General features: G+C 40.3%; 2 protein-coding genes across 4 annotated transcripts; one reads left to right on the top strand and one right to left on the bottom strand.

Annotated features, from left to right (window-relative positions):
* Nucleotides 1-7,789: 7,789 nt before the first annotated feature.
* Nucleotides 7,790-13,767, bottom strand: sdhaf2 (succinate dehydrogenase complex assembly factor 2). Its single transcript, XM_088333664.1, has 4 exons — nt 13,613-13,767; nt 10,410-10,633; nt 10,047-10,156; nt 7,790-8,316 (listed from the first exon to the last, which is right to left on the bottom strand). Exons 1-4 carry the CDS (start codon nt 13,637-13,639, stop codon nt 8,189-8,191), a joined length of 489 nt encoding a protein of 162 aa, XP_088189790.1. The 5' UTR covers nt 13,640-13,767; the 3' UTR covers nt 7,790-8,188.
* On the top strand, nt 13,768-22,968 carry LOC148366849 (cleavage and polyadenylation specificity factor subunit 7-like). Of its 3 annotated transcripts, none has more exons than XM_088333663.1 (9): nt 13,768-13,956; nt 14,343-14,407; nt 14,563-14,766; nt 16,863-16,966; nt 17,984-18,129; nt 18,205-18,517; nt 20,077-20,165; nt 20,245-20,389; nt 21,163-22,968. In XM_088333663.1, the coding sequence occupies exons 2-9, from the start codon at nt 14,369-14,371 to the stop codon at nt 21,377-21,379; spliced, it is 1,257 nt and encodes a 418-aa protein (XP_088189789.1). In that variant the 5' UTR covers nt 13,768-13,956; nt 14,343-14,368; the 3' UTR covers nt 21,380-22,968. The 3 variants fall into 3 exon arrangements, with proteins under 3 accessions (XP_088189789.1, XP_088189788.1, XP_088189787.1); XM_088333662.1 differs by having other exon boundaries at nt 13,768-13,974; XM_088333661.1 differs by having other exon boundaries at nt 13,768-14,407.
* Nucleotides 22,969-23,190: the final 222 nt, after the last annotated feature.

The following is a 23,190-nucleotide window of genomic DNA, read 5'->3' as shown; positions in this document are numbered from 1 at the left end:
CTACAAAAAAATCTTAATAGAATAAGGATTTGTATTTTGTTTTTTAATTTTAGACGAACTTCAAATATTTTCTTTTAGTAATGCTGAATTCCAGAAAACTGGGAAGTCGGATTTTTCCCACTCAATGGCACGGTCGTGGAATATTAGTATGAACTAAATTAATACTACATTAATCATGTTTCTAGTCATTCTGACCCAAAGATCGGACTTAAGTCAAAATCGGCAGACGAGATAAGTTTTCATTAAAACCAGATGGTTGTAGATAGGATAGTTTAAAAGCCAGGTTATTCTGAACTTATTATAAAAAAAATCAGATAATTTTTTTTGCAAGAGTCTGAAATGCCTGCCTGTAGACTATATAACCGCGAGATTTTCTCTGTTCGTTGAGTCTCAATCAAATAAATAAGACCATCTATTCATCCATTATCTGCACCCCTTATCCTCAGTAGGGTTGCAGGGGTTCTGGAGCTTATTCCAGCTATCTTCGGGCAGTGGGCAGGGGACACCCTGAACCGGTTGCCAGCCAGTCGCAGGGTACACAGAGACAGACAATTCGGTCGCTCATTCAACCCTAGGGACAATTTGGACCGGCCAATGAACCTAATATGCCTTTTTGGGAATGTGGGAGGAAACTGGAGTGCCCGGAGGAAACCCATGCAAGCACGGGGAGAACATGCAAACTCCACACAGGAGGTTCAATCTCATGACCTCAGAACTGTGCCGCACACGCGCTAACCACTGTGCCACCGTGCTGCTAAGACCGTCCAGTCTAGCTATTTCTCTTGGGTTTTTCTTCAACAGTACCAGATATGACCTCAAAGCGTTTCAGGCGAATGTAAACAGCAAAGATGGCTGATTGCTAATAGTTGTTTTTGATTTTCTTTATAGAAAATTGCCATCTCCAGCAGACCTGCCATCTGGCAAGCGCTCAAATTGTGGAGGAAAAATGGCAGCTGAGCTCAATAGCGCCACTGTAAACTGCCTTATCTAGTTACATCCTCGCTGAAACTCAAACACTGTGTTTCAATGGGCATCAGAATTTTGTCGAGTGACGTCTAATTGAAGCAACTCGAAGCAACTCTAACTTTGTAACTAGGACTTCCCAACATTCCTGTGATATTTTCCTCTCCAGGCAGTTTTTATTGGGGTCGGAGTTTGCCCCACATATGCAACAAATAGTACTGGTTTCCATGGTTAGAATTAGCAGGAGACGCCTTTTGATCTGACTCAGATACCAAAGTCAAGTCATGTTTATTTGTATAGCACTTAATCGCAAGGAGTCTCAAAGGGCTGCACAGACCACAGATTATTGCAGACCATAGGCTATTATTACACCATCCCCTGATCTAAAACCTACATGAGGGCAAGGAAAAACTCAAAAACCTTAACATGAGGAAAATGAAGAAACCTTGAGAAGGGACCGCACATGAGGTCATCCCTCTTCCAGGATGACCAGGCTCAGGCTGCAATGGCAATTGTAACATATGTCAATTTAATTTTAAATGTATGTTTCCAAAGTGTATACATGTTTATAATTATTCTCTATATTTTGTATTTTTCATTATATATATTTTATCCATTTGGTTACACTCCTACTTGTACTTTTAGGTTGAAGTTTTTATCCAATCAGCTGTAAATCCCCCAAAACAGTCAGCTGCCACAATCCTACACTGAGGCTCCTGTTCCTCTCTCTCTCTCTCTCGACCTAACCTTAGTCGACCACTCACTTGCGGGTTCAATTTTCCTTCTCGCAGCTGTGGTCACCTGTCTTAATATCATCATGGTTATTCCTCCGATCACAACTCATCCTCCTTCCTTTATCAGTCGGTTTCCTTGGTTCCTTGCTATTTTGTTGTCTTTTTTCATCACATCCCAAGCAGACTTGTTTTAGCTCCTTGTTCTTCTGGAATACTGAATCCTTGCCTTCCCATGTACCAGCTGATGAATTATTTGGACTTTCACCTTCGCTGCTATTTGGTCGCTGTTGTTTTTGGGTGTAGAGTGTAATCCCACTCTTCAAAGATGAGCATGACCTCAGTATTAACAGGCAACGGTGTGACCATAATATTATTCGACTGAATTATAATAACATTCATGTTTTTACTCTCCAGCAAACTATTAACTCATTCAAACTTTGCACATTTTTATACAAACCGAATTTGATGTCAAGTTACTCAGAATCTCTAAAAAATACTAAAAAAAAATGTTAATTATTGAGTTTTTAGCGCAACCACAAACAAACTGCGAGGAAGAGTGATGGAGATCGCATACTTGTCGATTTTTACATATTCCCCTGTCAGGACCAGAATGGAAACAGGACCCACTCGCGTACGTTTACCACAAGTTTTATTGAAGGAACGAGGAAGGGGTTCACCCACGATCCGGTGTTCGCTCTCGTACTCGGCTTGTGATCCGAACACGGAAGTGGATCTTCCGTAGCGAGCGGTGGTGGTGTCTGGGTTGGAAACTGGTCGGTAGCCAGGACAGGGAGAGCAAGACGTGGTCGGGGTCAGAAAGAGTCGTAAGCCGGGACGGGAGAGCAGACGTGGTCGGGATCAAAAACGGATCGTAATTTGGGACCGGAGAGCAGACATGGTCGAGATCAAAACAGGTCGTAGCGGCAGACAGGAGCAAAAAAAACGGGACAGGCGTGAGTCAGGGTCGAAAAAGGGCTTGCCGTGTAAAAACAGAGATTCGCAGACGGACTGACAACAGGAGACAGATAGGAGTGGGTTTAAATAGGGGACAGGGAGCCAATCAGTGTCCCAAACATGAGCGGGCACAGGTGAATCACATCAATAATCATGACATCCCCATATTTTATACATCGTTTGATTATTTCAAATTATGTTATTCTAATTCCACGGGCATGTACAAGCATGATCTCATTTAATAATAAGTGCACATCTGGCCTGAAGGCTCTTTTCCTCTATTCAGTAGTGGAGGGTTACAAATGTGAGTAAGGAGCCATTATCCAATGCCTCAGGGCGATCATGTATGAGCTTTAAAAGGAAAGACAATTTCAGTAGTGCTTAGGATGCTATAAAAAAATATTGGCTTAGTATCTCTGAATTCCAGAGGCAAAGTGCCTCCTAATGAACCATATGTGAGCCATATCAGAGTGAGAACGCTGCGGAAGATCATGTAGATAAATCAGGTAGGGATGTTTTAGAGGATACATTATCGCCAGATAGATTTGTTAAACTCATGGAAGATGAATTGGGTTAAAATGTGCTTACGTGAGCTATCTAATGAGTTGAAATTAGCACAGCACAGCCTCGATGAATGCATTTAGAATAATTTGTCGCCGTCTGCTGGACTTAAATTGACATTGTAAGGGTCAAAAGTACAGTCAGTATATACCTGCTACAATTGGACATCTGTTCTAGTCATGAATGTATGTTAGTAACTTTTTGAGTTTTGAAGATTTAGCTTAAATATGCCCTTTTATACTCTTATATTTGTATATACTCTTACACTTTTGTACTCTTGTATCTTTATACCTTTTTGTTTTTATAGTATACTAAATGAGTGTGTGGTTTTACAAATGCAAGGTCAGAAGAATAAGTTCCCGGACAACAAATGTGTGTCTCTTATTAAAAAGCTAAAACTTAAGAGGCCACTCACGGTTTCCTACCTTACGCCTATCCATTAAAAATATTATATCCAGGTGCTTTTTATGTTCTCGCAACGGTTGTATCCTCTTGGGGTCTGCAAGCTGTTATCAAGATGGCTTTCATTTTTGGTGCTGGTAAGCCTGCTCGAGAGCTTGCCTCCCACATTCGAAGTCTAATTGAGAGCTTGCATTACAGAGACGCATTGTGTTGCAAAGTTTCACTATCCTTATTGCTCATTTATCATACTTGCGCGCCATCTGGCGACCAACATTATACACTGCATTTAGAGCAAGTTCTGTCTAAACAAATCAGATTTGTTTCCTGTGTTCATATAATCTCATTTAAACCAATCAGATGTGTTGTTTCATTCTTGTGTTTTCCAATAAAGGAGCCTCCTGCCACGGGCAGAGCGTGCTTTCCTTCCTGAGCCAATCCTGGAAGCACGCACCTCCGATGGAAGAGCTATCAAAAACCTAAATCTCCGACTCAAAGTGTGTTATTTTACAATCTCAAGTTTAACCTTGACACAGTTTACGAATAAACCTTAAGCATAAACATCGAGATTAGAGAAAAGAGATTTCCACTGTCTGGAATTCAGTTTTGGCTCGTAATGCAGTTAGATATTAAATGTCAGTCGTGATTGATATTGTGGAATTTTTAGTTATGAAGAAACTGCCATTATGAGAAAATGCTGGTTTTGCCAGTTTTCTGGAGGACAGTGACTCCATTGGGCTGTTTTTGTCTCTTTATAAGTACTCTATGTACAAAGATCCAGAACTGAGCAGCATTACAAAAGAAAATCCTCCATAATAATGCATGCGATACAAGCTCAAAGGTACAAAACGAGAAGATCGAAATGATCAGCTCACTTGCAACAGAGGAGATAGTGAGACAAGTCGGGGATACATTTCATTCAATTAAAGGGCACGACGGGATCCCATGGGCCAGAAAAATATAACTTTAGCAGTGCGTTTTCGTGACAAAAAACTATCTCTTGTGTGAGTGCCTCATGGCAATGGCTATGTGATTTAGCCCACATTCAACAGTTTTTGAGTTTTTCCTTGTCCTAATGTAGGTTTTAGATCAGGAGATGATGTAATAATAGTCTGTAGTTTGCAATAATCTGTGGTCTGTGTAGCCCTTTGAGACTTCTTGTTATTAAGGGCAATACAAATAAACATGACTTGACTTGATGCAGAGGCTCTGACAGGTCGAATCATTGATGACTGTTTCAAAGCGCGTCAGCTGTGGTGCTTTTTCTCTTTGAGAGATGTTTCTGGTGTTTCATCTGTTTAGTGAAGATCTATTGTTTTAAAACTTAAATCATGAAGCCTGATGTAAGCTGTTTCCAGGGTTGGGTAGGGTTACTTTAACTTGATTATTTTCAATTACTTTTGGATTACTCCAATACCAAATAAGCTAATAAAAGACAAAAGAAACTAAATATGAATAAAATGATGACTCACAACACGTGGTAAGCTTTCTCTCCTGGCTTTGTTTTCTTCGATCTCCGGCAAAACTAACATAAAATGCGACAGAAACAAAATGAAAATGAATCCAAACAGCTTGCCAACATCATTTTTCGCCGTTCCATGTATTCCAAGCCTGCACAAAATTTAGTAATTTTATTCATATTTAGTTTCTTTTGTCTTTTATTAGCATATTTGGTATTGGAGTTATCCAAAAGTAATTGAAAGTAATCCAGTTAAAGTAGCCCTACCCAACCTTGGCTGTTTCTAGGTGTGCTTTTCATGTTTAAAGGTGCCTCCCGAAATGTGAAATGTTACTCTCTGCCGCCGTCTTCTGGCCTAAAGTCATGATTACAGCCCCAGTCCTCTCATTCGTCAAGAACGTGCATGACGTATACGCACTTCTTTTGGGGATTTGGGTTGGCGTTTGGATCGTACTTGAAAGAAGCTTTTTCTTACTTTTACCATTTTCATGCTACCCTAACAACAACAAAACTGTGATTACAGGCATAAAGTCACTCTCCATCCCACATCCACCACCGCCTTTCCTTCTTCCTAATATAGTGCGAATCCCAGAACAGCGATGCTGAATGTATGACAAAAGCAGATAAGTTCGGCAAGTCGCATTTATTTGTATAGCCCTTTATCAAAAAATGTCTCAAAGGACTGCACAGGATTACAATGACACCATCGCCTGATCTTTAACCAACATGCGGGCAAGGAAAAACTCAAAACCTCAGCGTGAGGAAAAAAGAAAACTTAAAAAGGGGCCTCACAAGTGGTAATCCCCCTTCCAGGATGACCAGGGTGGAATAGATTTAGCATTGGGTCACAGTACACAAACATAGTAAACATCAATAAAAGACAAAACTTGACTTAACCCAGAATCCAACCGGAAGTTAAAAAAAAAAAAAAAACAGACCTGGACCTGAAGCATGTCATCGTCTGCATCGATCTACTGGCAGAAATAGGAAACTGTGTCGTAGCTGTCATGGACTTTTTGAAAGATTTTTCATATTACCTATATTTTTTTTTACTTATTTTTATCGTTCACTATGTTTTGTGCATTGTTACCCAATGCAAAATCTATTGCAGCCTGGACATCTTGGAAGGGGGATTACCACTTGTGTGACCTCTTCTCAACGTTTCTGATTTTCCTTATGATGAGGTTTTGAGTTTTACCTTGTCCGCATGTGGCTTTCAGATCATGGGATGGTGTGATTGTGGCCTGTGTAATTCTTTAAGACATTGTGTGATTAAGGACTATACAAATAAATGTGACTTGACTCAACTCAGTACATAACTGTAGGGGGGTGGGCGGTTTATGTTGAAAAAGGGAAAGTGAAAATAAAGAAATATCTTCAGTTGTTTCTCTGGTAATGAGCACGATCTATGCACCAAAGATTATTTAGGGAATCCGAGGTAGTAAGTGTGTAACCTTGAGCTTCATCAGACTAGTCAAGTCATGTTTATTTGCATGGCCCTTAATCACAAGAAACCACAAAGGGCTCTGTACAGGTTACAGACTATTATTACACCAATACAATTCAGATGAATGACAAGAAGGTTCAGCAAATAAGCAAAAATACACACAACTTAGACGTTCTCCAATTTAAGTTATCCCAAATCCATGGGTATGTGCTAAAAACATACATTGATTCTTAAAGTTTAGTACCCCACAGTCAAGACCAAAGGTAGAATCCAATTCCTACCGCAACCTTGATGTGAAGCTCTATAACAAATAAAATATTCTATGAGACTGTTGTGGCAAGCGCCCTCTTCTATGCGGCAGCGTGTTGGGGAGGCAGCGTCAAGAAAAAGGATTCCTCTCGTCTCAATAAACTGGTGAGGAAAGCGAGCTCTGTTGTGGGCACAGAGCTGGACAGCCTGACAACAGTAGCCGAAAGACGGGCACTGGAAAAGCTGCGGTCAATCATGGACAATTCATCACATCCACTACACAGCATTATCTCCAGACAGAAGAGCAGTTTCAGCGACAGACTGCTGTCACAGTCTTGTACCACGGACAGACTGCGGAGATCTTTTCTTCCTCATGCCATGAGGCTCTTTAATTCCACCCGGCGGAGTAAAGGCCCACATTAAACCACACCCCCCACATTGCATATTACCGTATTTTTATTGCAGTGTGTATTCTGTGTAGCACTATCTAGATACTCTATATAACACGCTACCTTGGGCATTAACACGTCACATTGAGTATTTGTGTATTGTATTCTTTTTGCTTTATTATTGTTTTGTTCTCCAGCGCAGGGATGCTGCTGGAAATGTGAATTTCCCTGCGGGGATGAATAAAGTATCTATCTATCTATCTATCTATAAAGAATCAGATCCTTGTTGGATTCCTTGTCTGGGTAGATCGCCATGTTTTTGTTTCAAGTTCTGAAGCTCTTTCATGATTTATTGAAAAAAAATGTACTGTTTATAAAAAGCTTGGAACGGATTGGCACATTTACATTCAAAATGTGTCTTTACTTACAAAAAGGAATTTCAGGTTACGAAGCTACTCCCACAATGAATTAAGTTCGTACATAGAGGGAAGAAATTGAATATTTTCGTGAGAAACAAACACACATTTTTCATCTAAATATCTGATTGAATATTATATATGTGGTATTTTATTCACATGTGCAATTGGGAGATTTTGTATGTGTAATTAAAACGCCACTGAAGACTAGACAAGGATTTGCATGTTTGAGATTTATTTCATACCTTTCTTGTACCAGCGCCTTTTTTCAGACCTCCACTTACAAGACTTAAAAAGTGGTCGGCGGCGCCCTCTGTTGGCTGCGGCTGCATCGGCTCGCTACAACGGGTCAGGTGCAATCGACATTTCGTTCTGTGTACATTGTTACACAGAATGACAATACAAGGAAATTATTATTATTATTATTATTATAAGTCTCTAATATCATGGGACATGTAAGAAAAATATATGAAAACTCGTTGCAGCTCACATCACATTCCTACCGGCGAATATTTCGCAATACAATTGTCCAACAGGGGTCACTGTTTCATCAAGCACACAAATGAGAAAAAAAAAATATTTAACAGGGGTGTTTGAAGGGGAGGAAGAGGAAACTTTTAAACTTCCTTTTCTAAGTATTCCAAGTTGGGGGCATCCAACCTCTGCTCCTGATCGCGATTCTTTGTGAACTCTTTAAGCATATCCATAACTTCTCCTTGGTAAACGCCTGGTGTGGGTTGAGCCTCTGGAATATAGAGAGGAAATGAGGGGGGGTGAATTATTGCAACAGGTCAATATAAAACAAGACCAGGAGTCGTTTTAACACAGTGAAAAAACAGCGGAAAAAAATGTACGATTGTCTGTTATGTTTAAGTATTTTGCCTATCAAAGTTTTTGGAATTGGGCACAAGTGTGTCCGACAGTGGCTTGCGAAACTATTTGGTCCCCTTGAACTTTGAAACCTTTTGCCACATTTCAGACTTCAAACATAAAGATCTAAAACTGTAATTTCTTGTGAAGCATTAACAATAAGTGGGACACAATCATGAAGTGGAATGCACTTTATTGGATATTTTAAACATTTTTAACAAAAAACTAAAAAGTGTGTGTGCAAAATTATTCAGCCCATTTACCGTAAATTCCGGACTATAGAGCGCACTTGATTATAAGCCGCACCCACCACATTTCGGGAGTAAAACCGATTTTGTACATACACAAGCTGCACCTGTATACTAGCCGCATGCGCCCACATTGAAAAAACGCAATTCAAACAGAAATTTAACCAGTACCCGATAAAGTTCAAAAAACACAGCCGGCAAACTGACTGGAGAATGATACCGGTACTTAAGATTTAATGCAGACCTGCAAAGTCCAGGTGCCCGTGGAAAGTAATCCAAGGAAAAAAGTATATTTCCAAAGGTAAGGGTGGGAAAAATATATATCCACTATTGTCGGCCGCGTCCACAAACACGTCTCACCTTTACTCCACTTCCCGTCAGCCTGCGTTTGCCCCGCCCCTTCTTTCTCATTTGCTCGTACAAAACATATCAGAATAAGTTTCTAAAATAAATACATTACAAAAATATAAAGTTGCAAATACATATTATACATGGTTACACATATTTACAAAGTAAGACGGTACACCGAGAGAGTTTTCAAAGCTTTAATAATAATATTATAACTTTCATCCCAAACCTTGCCTGTGAAGGGTAGCAAAACGCTACTAGAAACACGCTCTCAACTCAGTAAACAGCTCTGTTAAAAAAGCATACCGTACTTGAAATAAGAACGGCAAACCGTCCTTATCTTCCTCCTCTTAACCGACGTCATCAAAGTCGTCTTCCTTCAGTATGGGAAAATGACTTTGACACATAGACGTCGTCCCACGCTCCCTTAACCAAAAAAAACGCTAGCATCACGCTCGCTAAGTAAAGTTTGCGTGCGGTAGCTCTGTTTCCTTCTATGTCAGACTGCTCGATTGCGTTTAACTTGAAAGTTGCATCGTGTGCCTATTTATTGCAATTTGCATGATCAGGATATGTCTACGCTAATTAAATTTGAGCACAAGTTAAGAAGTGGAAGTCTAAATCTTACCTTTTGTACTCGAGCGCCGCTGGCGGCCGTTAGAAAAGTTACATAAATTGGCCGCATCACTGAATAAGCCGCAGGGTTGAAAGTTTGGGAAAAAAGTAGCGGCTTTTAGTCCGGAATTTACGGTACTTTAAGTGCAGCAAACTCTGTCCAGAAGTTCAGTGAGGATCTCTGGATGATTCAAAGTTAATCTAAATGACTAACCATGATAAATGGAATCCACCTGTGTGTAATTAAGTCTCTGTACAAATGCACCTGCACTGTGATAGTCTCAGAGGTCTGTTTAAAGCACAGAGACCATCATAAAGAACGAGGAACACACCAGGCAGGTCCGAGATACTGTTGTGTAGAGTACCCTCAAAACAAAAGACATGATAATTTTACCTGTAGCCCAGTAGTAAATGTCCCAGTCGTTGCTAGGTTCGTTGATGAGTCTGTCATACTGCTGCAACTGGGTCTCGCTCATCGTATTCAAGTAGCGCTTGGCAAAAAGGCTACAAGGGCCATAAAAATTCATTAGTCATGACAAATTACAAAAACATGCAACTTAAAGAAATACTTGATAATTATATTGAGATGCAGAACACGGAGGCTGCCATGTCCCAAAAGAGCAAGTTAGGGTAAAAAAATTTTGTTCGAATAATAATTTCGCATGATTTACCAAAGAATATCCAAACACATTAAACATAAGCACAGCATGCCAAAGAAAATAAACACAATAGTTGTTCAAGATGGAAGGCTAAATACCTGAGTAATATACAGTTCTCTAACATGCCCCTCTTGCGGCTTTCATAGAGCAAGCGTCGTCTCTTGATGTCAACGGGCTCTCCGGGCTTTTCCTCCCAAGGGGGCAAAGGGATCTCGATCAGGTCAGTCCTGGCATCGTCGGGTGCATCGCCGCGGTAACAACGGGTGGGAACCAGACCAGTGATAGCAGGTCTGCATGCTGTCTGGCTAATCCTTGCCACCAACTGATGTGAACACAGTAGAATGAACACAACCATGAAGTTAGTTTTTTATGGTAAATCTTCTTTAAACTCCAAAAAGAGAAACGGGAGATAAACAGATCGGTGCAGTGTCTGCAGTCATGTGGACCCTTGGGGGTCCGTCGGGTGAAGCAGGAGCTGCGCCGAAAGGCAAAGCTCTTGATTTACCAGTCAATCAACGTTCCTACCCTTAATAATCGCAAACTGTGGGTCACAACAGAGTAAACAAAATCACGGATACAAGCGGTCTAAATGAGTTTATACCGCCTGTTATTTTGTTATTAAATCGGCAACGGGATTAATCAGCGACTGAGTGCATCGTTGATCATCGAGCGGCATTACAATATCGCCCCCCTTCTTTTCAGAATTTACATGCTTCCATTAGATGATATTATTCACTAGTATAATATCAGTTTCCATTGCTACGCAGATGACACCCAACTATATCATCCAATGGAGGAACAGGCCCCACTAGACTGTGAAAATTTGGAAGCCTGCCTCACTGAGATAAAAGAATGGATGTCACTCAACTTCTTGCGCCTTAACACTGAAAAAAACCCAAAATGTTTATTATTGGTCCATCTAAATTCCGTGACTTGTTCTTAAAAACTGCTCTGAACATTGACAAATGTAATATCACCCAGAGTGACTCAGTCAAAAATGTAGGTGTCATATTTGACCACAATCTGTCCTTTCAAACACACGTTAGAATATTACTAGAACAGCTTTTTTTTCCATCTTCGCAACATTGCTAAAATTCGCCCTTTGCTGTCTCATTCGGATGTGGAAATTATAATTCATGCGTTTGTTACCTCCCGATTACTGTAATGCACTACTCTCTGGTCTCCCAAAGTCCAAAATCAAGAGCGTTCAGCTGGTACAAAATTCTGCAGCAAGGCTTTTAACTAAGACAAGAAAGTTTGATCACATTACCCAAATTTTATCTAATCTGCATTGGCTCCCTGTTAGCTTAAGATGTGATTTTAAGGTTCTGTTGGTAGTTTACAAAATCATGCATGGACTTGCTCCCTCGTATCTTTCAGATTGAATTTCCCCCCTATGTTCCAGTCCGGAGCCTTCGCTCTGAAAATGCTGGTTTACTAGTGATCCCAAGAGCCAAGAAGAGAGCCGCAAGTTCGAGAGCATTCTCCATTCTGGCGCCAGTGCTGTGGAATACTCTTCCTCCTGAGATTCGATCTGCAACCTCAGTGGAACTGTTTAAATTTAAGCTTAAAACACAATTCTATTTCATAGCATATGAATAACCTATATTTTATGTTGACAATATGAAATGAAATGAAATGATTTGCATTTATATAGCGCTTTTCAAGTCAATGACTTCCCAAAGCGTTTTACAATGTGCTCCACATTTCCCAATAGCGGCCTTGTATTGCAGCCATGTAAGACGCTAACCTGCTTATTGGGGGTATTAGGGGTTGAGTGTCTTACCCAAGGACACTTCGACATGTAACACGGACCTCCTGAGCTACTGCCGCCCCAATATTTGTTATGGCAACATTCATTGCATCCTGCTCATCCTGGAAGAGGATTACCTCATGACTTTTTTGCATGAATTTGGCCAACTTCGGTCACTCAGTGTCATACCTGTCAACCTGTACGTTTTTGCCGTACAAAGTATGTTTATTATGCATTTTAAGACGTGTACGACGTACAAGAAAATCTGTACGGAAAAACACAAATATGTCAGTTATGGGTACCATCCGGTAAACACCGACTATCACGAAACGGCAAATCAATCAAGTCAAACGAGTTCGAGTTGTGTAGTGAAAGGAAGTCCGTCTCTTTTTAGAGAACCGGCTTTTTCGGCTCAACTCATTAAAGAGAGCCGACTCTCAAACGGCTCACTTGCTTTGATGCATTATATGACGAATTATTATTGTTGTATAAAGAAGTTAAGAAAAAAAGGAGAAAGTAATAAAAAGACAGGTTAGTGGTTATCACTTTAATCAGTACAATACCAAGAATAATTTAATGCAGAAAATGAATTAATAGTTTGAATAAGAAAATGTATTATTCTACTTAATTGCATGTATTTTTTTCCTTCTACAGTGAACGTCCAAGCGACCTCATTCATGTCGAGCAACTCAGTATCTCACAACAAAATGTTAATTAACAATATATATGAAATAACGAAACACATGTAGAATATAACATGTGAAACTACATAAATAAACACGTTTGGAAAAAAATATGGTGTAAGATTATTTTCTATTTTGTAAGGGAAAATACCAGACATGGGGACTTGAGACTTAGTGACTTGGACTCGAGTCGACTCGAGTCGCTGTTTTTATGACTTGTGACTTGACTTGGACTTGGCAATCTAAGACTCGGGACTTGACTTGTGACTTGACTTGCCCAAGAAAAAAATACTTGGGACTTACTTGGGACTTGAAGGTGAAGACTTGAGACTTACTTGAGACTTGCACATGTGTGACTTGGTCCCATGTCTGGAAAATACTACAGTTTGTAAGGGCATGGAGCCCTGGAGCTTGACAGGTATGCAGTGTTGACAGGTATGCATTCACAGTTGTGATGCAAATTAATAATAAAGGCTTTCAGACATGGTACTAAACGTCAAACTAATTCAGAGTTGATGCTACTTAATGTGGGCAGGTACAAACAATCACATTTTTTCGCAGTTTCAAGTTGCCATTGACCGAATGCAGCAAAAGGACAGTTGCATAATATCTCACGCTTGCCTGTTGTACAACTTAGATTGCAAAAATCGAAAATTCCACTCAGGAAAACTGTTAATACCCAACACAAAACGGACAAAGACGGTGTAAATATATTTCAAATAAATATGATTACATCAAGCACACAATCAGAAAACTGTTACAGTAGAGAAAAATAGGCATTGGCTAAAACAGTCTAGATCTCGAAACAGGGCTTGACAGATAATTAAATAGAGTTTGTTATATATTTAAAAATAATCTAACTTACTCTTTTTGCAATCACGGAGGACAACATTTGGCTTTGCTGTTTACGCGAACCTAACCTCTGCAGACTGTTCCTGCAACGTCAGAAACAATGCACGCCCTCTTCCTTACACAATATTAGAATTGGCTCAAACTAAACACGTGATGCAACGTGACCTTAACGTTTGCTTTTGTCTCACGTCAAATCCTCAAATAAACAATTTATGGGGAAAAACTCTATCTGATCTTGTTTCTGATTACATTTATTCAAAAATATTAAATATTTCCATATCTTAGCCCCCTCTCCTACTGCCAACCAAAGAGTCGGAACTAATGTTTCTTATGTTTCTAGGCGGCGGCATATAACAGGTACACATGACCAGGCAGGTACGTTAGCAAGAATAGCCTCAATGGCCAAATTTTGAAATTGTAACAATCTAAAAAAAACGTGTTGTAAGACGTGTGTGTCGTTTCCTTTCATTTTCATTTTGGCAGCAATCGTTCTATCGTGCTAAGTCGATAGACTAATGAACGTTTATTGCTATACATCCGCTACCGACGTTTGCTAACGTTAGCCAATGTGCGTGTCAACTAAAAGTATAAATATGACCCAGCATCATCATTTTCTCTTTCTTTTGGTTCCGCATCTTGTGTAAAATTTATATACCGAGGCTTTGATTAATCGCAAAAGAAATAAACAACATCACAGTCATTGTCATTCTTTGAATGATCCCTGGCCCTCGTGATGGCTGCAGCTGGACCGAGTAAATCCAATACGGAGATGGACGACATTTACCATGACCCGAATCAGAACGACGAGGTGAGTCTTTTCGCATGTATTGCAAAAGTAGATAGGGTTATGCCTCATTCTCTCTATTAACCCCATAGAGTAGAACAACATGTTTAAAATGCAGTTATATTTAACAATATTACCACGTTTTATCACCATGCTTCCTCTTGTAAATGCTACCACAGGATCTGGACAGAATCGATGAGACAAATGACCTCTTTGATGATGCTGTACTCTCTGGGTCTGTCGAACGAGACACAAAAGATACTTTGAAATCAGATACTGGAAGAACAAGGCCAACAAAAGTGGAAGAAGCGGCTTCACCGAGAGATGAAAAGGAAACACGGCAGTCAAGAAAATTCACGTTATGTATTGGGAATTTCTCTTGGGTGAGTTGAATGGTAAATGGTCTGCATTTCTATAGCGCCTTTCAAGTCAATGAAGACCTCCCAAAGCGCTTCACACTTACCCATTCACACACACACTCACACACCGCTTATTGGGGGCGTTAGGGATTCAGTGTCTTGCCCAAGGACACTTTGACGTGTAACACGGAGGAGCCGGGAATCAAACCCGCGATCTCTTGATCCCAAGACGAGCAGGATAGTTGTTGTATACACAATATATACAGGGTAGAGGTAAGATCTTAGGGCTGGGTTCGAACACAGGACCAAATTATTTGTCGGGCTTAGAATGTCGATCGTTTGTTCGGGCAGGCTTCTCTTGCTGACTTTTCAAGAATTGTTATTCAACCGTCCTTTGCATGCGTGCAAATACTCCACAAAGAATAGGAAACATGCCGCTGGCTTTGCCGGACAAAGAGTAGCAGGGAGGCGGAGTTGGCAAAAATCACACTTTCTTCCTCCTACCTCCTCTTCACAAAACATTATGAAAACTCAAGTTGGATTTGGGCTCAGTCCCTCAAATTATTTTGTTGTATTACTCGCGAGTCAAATCTGGCTGGATTTTTCAGTCCCGAGCTTACCTCTAGTATAGGGTTTATACGGGTGTTTTCAACGATTGAAAAGCGTTTGAATTTTGGGTTGAGTGCTTGTAAATGCTTCAAATTGCTGCCATGTTTCACAGCAAGTCTATGTAAAAATGACGCCTACACTGCTCTCTGGTGGCTTTGTCATTGCATTTCCTCCCTCGTAATTATCATTGGATTGACCTATGAAGCGTCATCGCCCCCTATGGGTCGTGCTCAAGCAGACAGGTGCATGCTAAACAGGGCACTATGAAATTTGGAGGATTAGGAATCAGATATTGACGACCATGCAAGCAAAAAAAAGCAGGTTGGTTTTCCATTGGTAAATTGTTATGGGAAGACATTCCTGCAACTGAAAATTTCAGCTACATATTTCTGTCAATTTAACACTTATACGGGGAGAGATTTGTCTCATAATATTGAGATGCGTAATCTCAAAATCCTCAGTCAAGTCATGTTTATTTGTATAGCCCTTAATCACAAGGAGTCTCAAACGGTTGCAAAGGCCACAGATTATCACAAACATCAAGCGATTATTACACCATCTCCTGATCTAAAACCAAATGAGGGGAAGGAAAAACTCAAAAACCTCAAAATGAGGAAAATGAAGAAACCTTGAGAAGGGACCGCACATGAGGTATTACAAAAATACTACAGATATGATACAAATATGATGCCATGGTAAAAATTGGATTGAGACGACTTTAGAAATACTACAGAATAAAAGCAAAGTTGTTACAGTAAAAACACCAAAAAAACACGACCAAATACCACAAAAAGTTGACTAGAGTAATGCTACAAAAATACTACATTGTATTACAGAAATGCTGCAAAAATACTATCTAATAAAACTAGTAATGATACAGAACTGCTACAAAAATGGGACTTCAGAAATAGGAATAGAAGTACAGTAATACTACAAAAAGAGAAGATATACCACAAAAATGTTGCAGGAACTGTTCAAAAATAGAACTACAGTAATGGCGGTGCTAGAAATGAATTGGACCGGACCATCTCAAGGCAGTGGAGTATTTCTGACTCTTCTTTATTTTAATTTAGCCTTTTTTTATGATATCTAAGCCCCTCCCGTCCTTTAGTAGGGGAAAGAGGTCCCCAAAACGCCATCATCCATCGTCATTCTGCTATTGGCTGAGAAGGTGTCAATCAATTGGGAAGTTAAATATGATTTATGGCAAGGCACAGACTAACCATGTGAGGAGAGGGACCTGATGGGAGGCCATCTAGCCCTCAACTTTTGAAACATGACACCAACAATAAATTCACTCAATTTCATTGTGTTGAAATGAATTATAATAACTGAATACACTAAATACCACTACTCATTGGAAATGATGGCATTTTGTTGAATGTTGGATAAACGGAAACGGTAAGCAATCAAAAGAGTACATGCGTGTCATTGCCCATTCAGAGTTGTGGCAGTAAAAATATGTGAACCCTTTTAATACTTATTTCTCTTCTCGTTTCATTTCCCTTTAGTGGACATCTGAAAATGACCTCCATCAATTGGCCGAAAGGTTAGGTGTCAGGAATATTGTCGACGTCAAATTTGCAGAGAATAAAGTCAATGGCCAATCAAGAGGGTAAGTGATTTTATATATACACTTTTTTTTTTTTTTTTTTTTTAGAATCTGAAATGTGGCCTAAAACATCTTCAAGGGGAAGTTAGATATATTTTTAAAGGCACTTTGTATTATTTAGCACCTCCTAATGTTGAAAAAAAAAACACTTACGTTTTTAGGGGTCATAATAGACGATAAATTAAGCTGGAAAACTCACATCAGACACATACAAACTAAAGTATCTAAAAGCATTTCAATAATTAATAAAGCCAAATTCCTTTTGAACTATAATGCATTGTATTATATTGTTCTCTAGTTCGGCCATACTTCACATATTGTGCAGAAGTCTGGGGCAATCATTACAAAAGTTCACTATAGCAGCTCTTTTTTTATCCTCCAAAAATGTGCAATTAGAACCATACACAGGTTAGGATGTTGAGATCATACTAATATTTTATTCCCGCAGTCCAAATTATTAAAATTAGATGATTTTGTAAAAAAATTAACTGCACAACTGCTATTTAAGGTCAACAAAAACATAGTGCCAGGAAAGAAGGAAATTATAACTTCAGGGGCTGTAGTAAATTCATAATCCCAAAGGTGAGAACCACCAGGAAAAGTATGTGTGTGTCTGTGTGTGGAGTCAAACTTTGGAACAATTTACAAGACGAGATCAAACAATGTCCAACTATTCACTTGTTCAATTTTAAATACAAAAAAACATTACTGGCGGAATACAGAGATGAAGAAAATGGGGTATGAGTGATACAAGAGATAGGGAATAGTGCGTCTAGAACTATGGTTAACTTTGTTATATTGTTGCTATTATCATAACTGTTATTATTAATATTATTACAATTGTTGTTCTATAATTGGTGTATTTAATAGGGAAGATGAAGAGGTAGGGAATATAAGCATTTGCTTTTACTACTTCTTTTCAAACATGTGTAATATTATTTTGTTGTTGAGTTATTGTTTTTGTTCTGTTATTATTTTAATGTTCCAATAAAGTATTCATTTATTCATTCTTTACTACAGCTATGCCAAGGTCGTGGTGACCTCCGAGACGTCCTTAAAAACCTTGTTGGAAATGATTCCCCAATGTACTCTGAACGGGGAAAAAATAGACTGTCGCTTTGCCACTCATCAAAACATTTCCATGTTTGAGGATGTCGCTAATAAACGTAAGAGCGCCGCCATTATTCGGTGGTCCACTTGTAAATGTAGCGTTTAACCGCAAAACCAATTTTTCTCGGCAGGATACCCCATGCGGAATAGCTCCAGGGACGATTCACCAGTGCCCTCGTCTTTCCGAGGGGACAGCCATCCTCCCAGTATGCCCCCTAACTTTCCGCCCCATCCGATTGGAAACACATTCCCTCCACATTCTAGCCCCTTCCCTGGGCTGCCACCTCCCTTCCCGCTTCTGCCGCCTAACATCACTCCGCCGCATCTGTACCCACCTCCCCCTTTCGGTGTGCCGAGCCGCCTGCCCCCGAGCCTGCATATAAATCCAGCTTACTTCCCCCCGGCACAAGACGGACACAGAAGCCATGCGTACGGGCAACAAAAGTAAGGAGGGGATCCATTTTTATTTACGATTGTGTCTCATTGTGGGTTCGGATGGGTGCTCGGAATCCTTGAAAATGATTGAATTTTAATGTTTTTTTGTTCAGGGATTGATCAGTTCGTGAATTTTGGGTGAAGTGTCTGTAAATGCTTGAAATTGTTGTCACGTCAGCAAGTCTGCTTAAAAATGACAGCAACACTGCTTTCTGGTGGCTTTGCTTTGCCATTGCATTTATTCTTCCCTTTTGATTAATAGCAGCCTGCATTAGTTTGTATGGCATTGTATTCTGAGGTGGAATATCCCCCTACGGGTCCTGCGTGAGAGGACAGGTCCATGCTACACTTAAACAGGACACTATGAAATGTGTGTTAGTGCAAGGATTATGATTTTTTTTTTTTTTTTAATGGACATTTATTAAGGAAGCGTTTCCCGTAGGTAAATTGTCATGGGAAGAACTTCCTGCAACTGAAAATGCCAGCTACATATTACTGCCATTTTACTCAACACCTATATGAAGAGAGAAATATTTACACACATATTGTTTAGACCCACAAGTATATTCGTGGTTTACTCGAGATCTAAAAATCAAATGTCTCCATAAATGGAAAGCAGTGTCTGAAATAACGTCTGCCCTGACACCCGGGGCGTGCATCTTTTACGTCGGGCGTAAAACTTACAAAACGTCTGCGCCCGGGTGGCCGACAACTTTCAAGAAAGAAAGAAAAAATATGTCAAATCAAACCTTGGCTTTATTCCAATTTCGAAATCTTCGTTTGGTTAGGAAATCTCGGTACGTTTGGCAATTTTCATACTCTGCAGCTGATCAGAATTCTGCATCGAATAATTTCGTGCTTTGGGACTTTCCCGAGCGCTATAAGGTCGCACATTTGCATATAATTTTCCAAAGTAGACGCACAGAACACAAGAAAAATGGAGAAGTGGTTAGGAATCAAGTCAAAACCTCAGCCCCAGAAGAAAGATTCAAAGGAAGCTAACAAAATTGATCACGCCACAAAACGTAAACGTACATTAAAAGCATCGTGGAAAGAGGAGTTCACATGGCTTGTAGCAGACGATGAAGATGAGTCAATACAGGTACATACTGATGGCAGATGGAAAACAGCGATGTCTTGTACATGCAATGAATGTTATAAGTAGATTTATAATAAAAAGTGTTGTTCTGTTATATATTCTGATTATCAATCCTTAATACTTTGCAAAAATGCGTTTTTTTTTGCGATGAGTTGTCTTACTGTGTTTCAAGTTGTGAAAAATGGGGCAGGCAAGTTTTCAGAGTGGGCTGCCCTGCCGTCCGGTAACTTTTTGTCATGAGTTTCAGACTATGCAGCTAGGTTTGTGACATGATTCACACCAAACTCCTACTTTTAATGTTACTGGAGAAATTTGAAACATGGCTTTGAAAGTTCTTAAAAGTGCTAGAAATTTGGTCATGAAAAGGGTATTACGAATCCTAGTAGTAGCCATAGTGTTGGGATAAAAGTGTCTTTTGGCCTTTATTAGATGATCAGCTTAAAACCTGTGTTCTGTGCGAACATCTTAGGGGTGACAGAGAGTATGAAGAGCTGTTGAACAGGAATAAAGCAGTGGCAAGCAGCGCCATTACCAAGGCCGTGACGGGAGCAACAACAGGTAAGTGCACAGAAAACGTGAGCGTTCCCCCAAAAACGAAACGTTACAATGTAACTTCCTGCATATTTTTTGTTTGCAGGAGACGTGAGAGAAGCCATGGAAACGCTGCTGACGGCAATCGCCACCATCAAGCAGTCGAGCATTTATGGCGACGAGCGCTGCCAAGCCCTCGTCACTTCTCTCAAAGACTGCCTGGCCTCCATCCATGGGAACTCCAGCTACAGGTGCGTTCGCTTGCGCATGCTTTATGTCAACATTGGATTCTTCAGGAAGTCGGGGTTAGGTCGACTTTTGCCGATTCTGATGGGAAATGGTTCAATGTGTTTTATAGAAAACAGGGATGTTCTATTTTGGAAGGGGTAGGTGAGGAGAGTCTGCGTTCCTGTTTAGTAGTTAAACGGTAACTACCATATAGCGCTTCTGTCTCATCAAAATTACAGGAGTTCCTAGGGGGACTCTTAATTCTGCCGGCTCGAGCCACTCTCGTGTTCGATTCATTAATGTTGAACTCTCTCGCTGCTGCTCTATTCCCGTGTTCTACTGCGTGACTGATCGCCTTGAGTTTAAACTCCGCGTTGTAAGCGTGTCTCTTAATAGGAGCCATTTCAGGGTCTTTATACAAACGCACAAATAATAAAGAATCGTTGTTTAATATTTCCCAGTATGCACAGCGCACTTCTTCTACGCGAAAAATGGAGTCGGTGGCTGCTTACCGTAAGTTGCGAGACCTTGTAATTCAATATAAGGTGCACCGGATTATAAGGCGCGTAGTCAGCTTTTTTTAAAAAAGATTCAGATTTTATGTGCGCCTTATAGTGCGGAAAATACGGTAATCGGGTAATAATGACAATTTTGTGTCAAAAAAGTTGTGTCCCGGGGACCTCGTTGATTTGAGACGATGCGTCCCCAGCAAAAATGGTGCGTCTAGGACGCAGGGACGCGGGCAAACCAGAACACTGCTAACTCGTCGGAATCCCGCTTTTTGTTTTTCCTACAGGAGCGGCAGCCATTTCGGAGAGCGCGACAGGGACCGCGATAGGGACCGGGACAGAGACCGGGAACGAGACAGGGAGCGGGAGCGCTACAGGGAATCCTCGCCCCGTTGGGAAAGCGCCGGGACGTCTCGGAGGCACAGGGAACGTTCTTGGAGCCGAGAGAAGGACCGGGAGCGTTCGAGGGACCGGCACAGAGATCACAGAGAACGCTATCGCTGACCAGGTGAGATTCTACCACACGGAAAAAACTGGTCCCACCCGCCTGTCAATTTACCCATCCGACTGATTGGATTTGCCAATAATATCAAATCAGAATCTGCTGTCCACTCACTGACACGAAGCAGCACAGCGAATCAACTTTTTTTACAAAATGACACCTCAAATTTCACATTCTCTTCTTTTGGCGAATCCGTGGTTGTTGTTTTTTGACTCGGAAATTAGTTTTGAATTCCGATAAAATCCGATCATATTACGTTCATGTTGATCACCTTTAGGTTAAATTTCTGTTGTAGTCCACTTAGAACACATGTGTCAAACGTGTGGCCCGCGGGCCAGATAAGGGCCCGCCAAGGCTTTTAATCTGGCCCGCGAGACATTACGAAACGAAGCACGATAGAACGATGAGTTGAGGTTTTAAATATGGCCACTTGATGCCGCCAAAGCCAGGTGCCACTCACAAAACAACTGTAGCAGCCTCTCTCGTCCTCTCATTTTATGTTTTTCTCACGCTCTTATTTTCTTCTCATTTTTCACTCTCTTCCTATCTCACTCTTTCTTTCACTCTCTTCTTTCTTTCTCACCCTCTATTTCTCTTATGCTTTTTTTTCCTCTTTCACTTTCTCTTTCTTTTCTCTCTCCCTCTCTTCAGCCATGTCTTTTTTCACTTTCTCTATTCCGCACTCTTTCTTTCTCTCTCTAAGTATCCCACATTCGCTCATTTTTCCTGTCTCTTTCTCCTCATCTCCTATTCTTTTATTTGGTTTCTCTCTCCCTTTGTCTCGCTTTCTCCCTTTTTATATCTTACTTTTTTTGTATCCTTCTTTCTCCTTTTTGTCCCTTTCTATATTATGCTCTCTTTATTTCTCTCTCCCTTTCATTTGTTTCTCTCTAAATCTTTTTTTCACTTCCTCTCTTTTTCACCCTCTTTCTTTTGCTATACTGCAATCCACTAGTCTGGCACCCGAGAGATTTTTTTTCTAGCATGTGGCCCCGAGCTCAAATAGTTTGACACCCCTGACTTAGAAAATATGCGTAGCCAGATTTGATTTAACAGGACCAAGTGAATCCGACCCAAATATCAGAAATTTGAAGCGTCTCATTGTGAATGTCCCGTTTGGATCTGTCTTTCAAATGTTTTGGCAGGTCCAAAGCTTCGGGTTGTGCCTTTTGAAATTCAAATGTCTTCAACATGTTAGTTTTGATTTTTTTTTTTTTCTGGATTCATGTGAAAATGTTTTGAGACAAACTACGATCGGGCAGAATCCTGAGAGTTTTGAAGAGGGTAGATTACAGTTCTTTTTCTTTGAACTCACTTGATTTTTTTTGTAATCAGTTACGAAGGTTATTTTTAGACTGGTAGAATATAACGATTTGTGTTGACACAACCTTGTAAAAAGACTAAAGATGTTCTCTCCAGACACATGTATAGTTTCTTCATTGTGCTCTTAATAGGCATTCGAATCGTTTTAAGCAGATACTGTGTGTAGTGAGTAAAATTAGAAACCTTGCATGGGCAAGACACCTTTAAATTTATTGAACCGTGTCATTGTTGTTTTTTTGTATGATAAAACAATCCCCAAACTGTTGAATGTGTTGTTTGTCAGGCTTAAAACACTTAAGGCTCCTTGGGGGTTATTCAAAAATGTTTGATATTGGAAAAATATGTTTTTTGGTGGGCAGAACCGCAAGGTAAGTGCAGTTCTACATAACGTCCACATGTATCGTATAAAGTGTATTGGGTCTGTTGGGAATTATAACTACTGTAAATTCCGGACTATAGAGCGCACCTGATTATAAGCCGCACCCACCAC

This window comes from Urocampus carinirostris, chromosome 4 (genome assembly GCF_059441175.1).
Source record: "Urocampus carinirostris isolate Australia breed hairy pipefish chromosome 4, RoL_Ucar_1.0, whole genome shotgun sequence".
Lineage (NCBI taxonomy): Eukaryota > Metazoa > Chordata > Actinopteri > Syngnathiformes > Syngnathidae > Urocampus > Urocampus carinirostris.
This window is presented reverse-complemented; position numbering and strand designations above follow the sequence as displayed.

Coding starts and splice junctions, on each gene's coding strand:
- sdhaf2 (XM_088333664.1), bottom strand. CDS start 13,639: ATGTTGTCCTCCGTGATTGCAAAAAGA. Junction 10,634..13,612: donor CCTCCGTGATTGCAAAAAGA/GTAAGTTAGATT, acceptor TGTTCACATCAG/TTGGTGGCAAGGATTAGCCA. Junction 8,317..10,046: donor CATTTACTACTGGGCTACAG/GTAAAATTATCA, acceptor TCTATATTCCAG/AGGCTCAACCCACACCAGGC.
- LOC148366849 (XM_088333661.1), top strand. CDS start 14,333: ATGGCTGCAGCTGGACCGAGTAAATCCAATACGGAGATGGACGACATT. Junction 14,767..16,862: donor GTATTGGGAATTTCTCTTGG/GTGAGTTGAATG, acceptor ATTTCCCTTTAG/TGGACATCTGAAAATGACCT. Junction 20,390..21,162: donor CATGGGAACTCCAGCTACAG/GTGCGTTCGCTT, acceptor TTTTTCCTACAG/GAGCGGCAGCCATTTCGGAG.